General features: G+C 44.1%; 1 protein-coding gene across 1 annotated transcript; it reads left to right on the forward strand.

Moving 5' to 3' along the window:
- Positions 1-1656: 1656 nt before the first annotated feature.
- Positions 1657-6789, forward strand: ubac2 (UBA domain containing 2; the record flags this gene model as incomplete). The annotated part of the gene is made up of 9 exons (XM_019859963.1): positions 1657-1836; positions 2039-2158; positions 2764-2870; positions 2951-3074; positions 3157-3204; positions 3516-3624; positions 3707-3849; positions 3974-4090; positions 4772-6789. Coding segments are annotated over 9 exons (1056 nt in total), but the record flags the coding sequence as incomplete, so codon positions are not given.
- Between the last annotated feature and the right edge of the window lie 385 nt (positions 6790-7174).

Genomic DNA, 7174 nt, shown 5'->3' on the forward strand with positions numbered 1-7174 from the left:
CTATGACACCGGCGTGTGCGTTTGAGGTGACATGAAACAGATGGCTGCTCGTCAGCCGATGTAAAGGTGCAACAATGTTCGACTGTGACATGAAACACAGCCACGACGGCATTGGGAGACAGCTCACCTGGCTAACAAACAATGTTGAGACAGTGAATCCCAATTTCCTTTCTCATTTCATCCTAAATTTAACCTGCATTATTTGGCTAAATGTATGAAATAAGTGAACCAAAAGTGGGAACAGTGCCCTAATTATCTTAATTTTGCATGTAAAAAGGTGGATGCTTCCAACTCCCAATACTCTTTATGACTACTACTTTATTTTAATTTCAGTGTATCTTACGATTCTTATTAACAACAATGGTAGTATATGGAAAAAGTAGGGGATAATAATTTAGACATAAATAAAAGTCTTGATATTTGTTATTGTTTTGAATTTATATCCTTATTAAAAATCCTAAAAGATTAATTGGAAAAAAATGGAAACTTGATATTTGCAATTGTTTTAATGTAAATGTGAACAATTTTACAAACTTTAATAGAAATAATAATATGTAAAATTCTTCATGTGACTGCTGATAGTACTACTACTATTACTACCACTCGTAATAATAATAATAATAATAACAATTACAATAATAAAAATAATACTGACAAAATGATTTCTTTTTTCCATGAGATAATATATCCTAACGTCATCTTCAAGTGGTCACCCTTTTCGTTTTGTTGCTTTTATTTCTAAATCCGGGTTAAGCATGTTATTTTTTCAGATTGACGATTAAGATCTTATCATTATTATTAATATTATTATTTTTGTTTTTACAAAATCATGTTCCTAAATTCCTCTGTTTTTGCCTTTACATGTTGCACTATTTTATTTTAAGTATTTGAGGCACAGTTACCTATGAAATGCGCCATATAAAATAAGATGTCTTGTCTTGCCTTTTTCAGTTTCAAACCCAATGAAACACTGCTCTCTACTGACCAAACGGACTCCAAAAAACCCCCAAAAAGCAAAGAAAACCATTTTTATCTATTTCGGTCTAATCGAGCTTCCGTAGTGTCGTTGGCGCCTCTACTGACCAAACGGACCCAAAAAAAACCCCCCAAAAAGCAAAGAAAACCATTCATATCTGTTTCGGTCTAATCGAGCTTCCGTAGTGTCGTTGGCGATTTACTTCCGCTTCCCGTCCTGCTCCGCTGCACTCCTCATCCCAGCCAGCATGGACTGCTGCTTCAAACCCCCGAAGTAGATTTGCATGTAGTTGTCATTCGTTTTTTTCAAGGAGCGCAACCACTTGAATCTACTTTCTTATTTCGAGAGAGCTGGGACGAGACAGCCTAGGATGGACCTGCAAAAATCGCTCAATTAATCATATAAATGTTAAGTCAAAGTTACATCTTTTGTCCAAAAAAAGGCTGAGGTGTCAACTACAGGGTTCACGAACAGCCTAATTATATTAGCACTTGAAGCGGGTCAGATCAGTAAAATCACAGCAGGCGCCCCCTTTATTTTAATGCTAAACTTTGTGTTTAAAGGCCTCAGAACAACCTCAGATTTCATAAGAAGCATCTCCTTTTCAATATCAGCATAATGTCCACATATATTCTCCCAAAATACCTAAACTCGCATACCCCGCATAAACACTTGAACATACAGGTCTACATCGACGGCCACGTTTGACCACATGGTTTTGTTTGTATTTTCCAGACAAGGCTCCTCTGTCCAAAGGCCTCCTGCTGGTGCTGAGCGGCTTGACGGTGATGCTCAGCCTGCTGCCGCAGTACCAGCACATGTTTGAGTACAACCTGCAAGCGGTCAGCCACCAACTGCAGGTATTGCTTGAGTCCAAGTGTGAAAAGTATCTGACACGACGCATGCGGTAATTCAGTATCGAAAGTATTTTTCCGATATCTTATCATCACTCCTTCACCAGTCACACAAAACTATATCCAACTTGAAAGATTATTCAGGGAGGTGCGGAGGGACAATATGAACGTTGGAAAACTGCCTAAAAATATGGATGTGGTGTGGTAGGTGGGGCGGTTGCTGTGCGGCAGGCTGGTGTGTCTGGACGTGAAAGACTCCTTCTGCAGCGGCATGCTCATCTACAACTTCCGAATCTTTGAGAGGAGGTTCGGCTCCAGGAAGTTTGCCGTGAGTACCAATGATGATCAGACTTTGGCGGCATGTTGCGTTCACATTAGATAGCTTTGGAGACCGGTTACCGGTTGGAGCTCATTTGGGCCAATTTCCCCGTTTGGAGTTTGCTAAATTTTGCCCAAAATGGGTGCTACAAGCCAAAATGGATGATTTCAACTTTGGGCATAGTTGCTGTTGAAAATGACAATATTGACATGGCTGTTTGGGTCTTGAATGAAGATGGGGGTAACATTACGCGGTTACCAGTGGGTCAGAGACGCCTTGCTCAAAACGTACGTGACTTCCTACTTGTCTGCTACAAGTTACGTTTTCAAGTAAAAAGAAGATATGGCATCCATTGACCAAAAAAAAGACAAATTGGTTCACTTCTCCTGTCAAATTTAGATCAATCAAAATTCCATATTGTCATTTCAGTAATAAAACCAAATTAAAACACTCAGCTTCCATCCTTCACTCCAGTGGTTGGGATGTCCAAAACGTTATATGCCAAACTGCGAGCTACTGTTGGCCACAACTCATGCCGAGACACTCAAAAGCCGACTAACCCGCCAAGCCAAATGGAACTCCTGACGTTGTGTTTTGCGTGTCTTGTTGTTCAGTCCTTCCTGTTGGGTACCTGGTGCGTCTCCGCACTGCTGGACTTGCTGTTGGCTCAGGTTGTCTCTTTCCTGTTCGACGACAAGGTGGAGGAGTTGCCCGCAGGGCTGTGAGTAGCGTTGACGATGGCGATCCTGAAAAAAAAAAAAAAAAAAAAGTTTTCTCAAATTTGATAGTTGACTTCCACAGGCTGGCCCCGGTCTTCGCCCTCTTTGTGCCTTTCTATTCGTCCATTCCGAGGGTGCCCGTCACCAAGGTGCTGGGCCTCATCAGTATCACCAACAAAACCTTGGTCTACATCGTCGGACTGCAGGTACGGTTCTGTTCGGCTCCCGCGGCTTTTTGGCGCGTCGAATGATGACTCTCGCACCCTCTTTCCCGGTGTGTCCACGTAGCTGTTGACGTCCAGTCCCTTCATGTGGCTCCTGGCGCTCAGCGGGCTGGTGAGTCACGGCACGAGGAAAGACAGTGGACCCTCAGAAATCAAGCGGGGCAGCCATTGAACGGCTGAAAATCTGGTCCAAGAGTCCCGAATCGTTACACTTTTAACCGTTAGACGTTACAAATTTCAGCAAAAGTCTCTCGATGTTTCTGCGGGTTTTCACGAAAATACTCCAAAGAATTATCAAACACTTTAGTCAGCCTTTTTCTCGATCCTGAGAGTCCACAGGTTGAAACTGAACCCGTGCAAGAAAATGTCATCACACCATCGTATGACACAACAGTCTTGATTTATATCCTGGATGTATTTTAGGTCTCGGGCGGTTTGTATCACTCCAACGTCCTCTGGCTGCAGAACTTTCTCTTCGTGCCCGCTCGGCTGTGTGCCGTCGCACACTACCTCCTGGAGCCCCTCTTCTCCAGTGAGTCCGATACAGCGCCCTCACGGTTTCCGCCGCGGCGCTGTACGAACATGGCCGCGTTTTGTTTATGTGACCCTCAAAGGTTCTCAACCGAGCGGCGAGGCGCCTCTGGGGATGGGCGCCACGCTGGACATCCAGAGGCAACAGCGGATGGACCAACTGGATCAACAGCTGCTGCTGGCCCAGTTCAACGAGGCCCGCGCAAACTCCAGACATCGAGCACAAGTACGGCCACTTCCTCTGTAGCCTTATCCTCTGAACCAAAGTTGCATGTTTTTGGGAGCTTGCCCTCATTTATTGAAAGTTTAAAACCATATCTAAATGTTTTCCTTCTTGTCTCTTGCTGCAGTGGAGCAGGTTGTTCCCCTCCCTGAGACGCAGGAGACCGGCGCCGCCGCAGCCTCAGTCTCAGACGCAGCCCTCGGCTCCCCCGCTGCCATCCGACAACTCGATTGCCGAGGAGCAGGTGCAGCCGCGTTTGCCCGTCTTTCATACCAAAAAGTCTCACAAGGGAAAGGAATTTGGTTTTCTCGTCTGCGACATGCTTTTGTCAACATATCCGAGGGTCAGGAATGAAATGACTCTTTCCGCCCTATTTCTCGTTTTGCTGAAATTAGCGGAATATGACGGGGGCGTTCCTGTCTCATGCAAATGAGCCACCGGTCTCCCGGCCCTGCTTTTTGGCCAACACAGAGTACGGCTTTCGTGACGACACTGACTCAGGGCGAAGCCACCCCATGATGACATCCCATTAAAGCACCAATTGTATTTTCATATGTGGTGGCAGCAGTTAATTATGTGGTGCTTGCGGCTGTTGTTTTGGTCTAAAAGTGCAAGTTAAAAGCATCGATAGGAATTTTCCCCCATGGTGGCAGCACTTCATCACCAAGCATTTGTGCGGATTTGCGTATGAGGCGCGTACAATTGACACATCGTTAAGCCCGACATTCAAAAGGAAATATGGCAAAGGACACAGGTCTTGTCTAGCCCTACATAGTCACAAGGTGGGGCTAAAGAACTTGGATCATAAAGCATGATGTGCTATATGTATATATTCAAATTAGGACGTGACAAATTCTAACGTCGATGCAGTATGCCGCCATGATATTTCTCTCATTGCATCCGCCGCGTGTGTTGTCTCCGGCAGGTCGCCAGGTTAGTGGAAATGGGCTTCTCCCGGCTGGACGCCCTCGAGGCCCTCCGAGTGTCCAACAATGACATCAACATGGCCACCAACTTCCTCCTGCAGCACTGAGAGCCCCGAGAGCGGGACGAGAACCAAACCGAAGCGGCGCAGCCGGAAACAAAAAGGCAGAGACGAGTTTGGGGGAAAAAAAAAAGATGGTGGAAGAAGACGTATTGTGTATTGTGCTTTTGCAGGTAATGTGAAGGCTGCGTACGGCTGATCGCGCCTCGAAAGGAACAGTTGCAACCGACTGGGGAGGTTTGAAGCATAAAGTTGGACGTCATGGGGACAAATGTACAAACGGCAAGCCTCATGTTACAAGGGGAAAAAAAAAATCACTGGACAATGTGATCAAACTAGCCTAAAATGTCCATCATTTTTACAGAGGGTCCTCAGTTCACGACAGTCCCGACACACAAACTTAGGAGCGAACGCACAGCGCGCAGGGAACAAATCTTTGCAGCGTCACGTCAATGTTTGAGGGGGACAGGGACCGAGCCCTGCCACGAAAAGCAAAAATCAAAAGTTTTTGTCGCCTTCCGGAATCGCCTGTGGAAGTCAAAGCACTTTGACGCTCCTCAAGTCATTTCGACATAGTTCCTTGGCACCAAGATACCAAAAAGCACGAATCATTTGTTAGGCAGGCCTTTGGCCTGAGCACAAAAGAAGCCAAATTTGTTTTTCGAGGCATAACTGAGCACGAAAAAACGCCGAAAAGCTTGAACCCTACGTTTTTCGGCGAACAACTTTTCATTGTAGGTGTAGCAACAAGAAGGGGCGCTTGGTGACCGCTGCAATTCTGTTTGTCATTTCATCGTGTTGTTTTGATGGCCAAGAGTGTTTTTCATCCAAATCTTACTTGTATTCCTGACATAAGTACTGCATTAGTGGAGCTTCGTCGAGGATCGGCCCGTTGCATCGTTACTGTAGGAGTGAAGCTCAGTCCCAAACCGAGAACCCCCCACGGCCCCCGTGCACTCCAATGTAACCAGTGACCTTCATGACTCTGCTGACCGTATGCAAAATATCAGATCCTCCAGGCAGATGCGATGCACTGTCTATTTTTATACAGTTTTCATCTCACGCCGAATTAAAAAAAAAAAAGCTTTGTTTTTAATATGCACTTGCTCATATGACGTGTCTATAAAATGATTGTTTTGTTTTTGTTTTGTCTTTGAACAAGTCAGCGAGTGCAACAGAAGGCAGCAAAGCTTTGCGAGGACGCATGTTCATTCCGTCTTACAGGTTAGGTGGGTCATCTCAGGTGAGACGCCCCCACCCCTACTCCCACCCCATTGGACACAATTTTAGCTACACTTGCACAAAAGATTCTGTCTTCATGATGAAAAAAAATCTGTTTTGTGGTTGTTTATTTTATCACGTTTTTGTATATCTGTACTGCATCATAGTAAGAAAATATATTTTTTCTAAAACCTCCTACTATGATGCAGTGCAATGCAAAAACCACCGCAAACAACCGCATTATTCAACAAAGATTTTTTTTCCCCCCTCCCACTTTTTTGTCATCAATCTTTTCTTCTGTGAAGGCAGCTCTTGTATCACATTTAATTGCAAGTGTCCCTCAAGTTGTGGCCAGTTGGTCTTGATGAACTTGGTGTATTTATTTGCATATGTTCCAAAGCCCACTTTGAAACAGAACAAATCCGAAATGTTTATTTATTATGCGGTAAATACGACAGAGGCTATACGCACATACTGCAATGTGTGCATCCTGTAAATGTTCAAAAAAGTGGCGGCCGTTAGGTGCTGTATTCAGTCAAGGGTACCAGTTCTGTACTTTTCTGCAAAAAAAAAAAAAACAAAAATAAAAATCTATTGCTTCTACAGTATGTGACCACACTGAGCGACGCCGATGATTTGCTGTCAGAGTGACGAAAAATTATGTGGAGTAGTTGCGTGGATTGACAATGTAACAGATCTAATTTTTATTTATGAAATAAATCAACTTGCTGATTGAACTAGTCTTGGCGTGACTTTCACCAAGTTACAGACATTTCTGCTCTAGGCAAAAAAAGCACACGCATGTTTGTCTTTAATGCAGAAGTAAAACGTCATACTTTTAGCATTTTTTTTTTTTTTTTTGTTACGGGCTTAATTAGCGGTACTCAAATTGGTTTGCAGAATACTTACAGTACTGTAAAAATACTTCCCAGGTCCACGCCTTTAAAATATGTTCTTAACTTGCCTAATTCCTGCATTCACCTTTATCCGGGACTACGTGAAAATATAATGGCTTCTTTCTTACCCCGTGGTACCGCAAAACAAACTTAACGTGTTCACATCAGTGCGATGTCTTCATTTGGACGCCAGATGGCGCGCTTGGCTCACAAAATATCCCATTCA

The sequence above is a fragment of the Hippocampus comes genome, unplaced genomic scaffold, assembly GCF_001891065.2.
Source record: "Hippocampus comes isolate QL1 unplaced genomic scaffold, H_comes_QL1_v1.1 scaffold39, whole genome shotgun sequence".
Taxonomy (NCBI): Eukaryota; Metazoa; Chordata; class Actinopteri; order Syngnathiformes; family Syngnathidae; genus Hippocampus; species Hippocampus comes.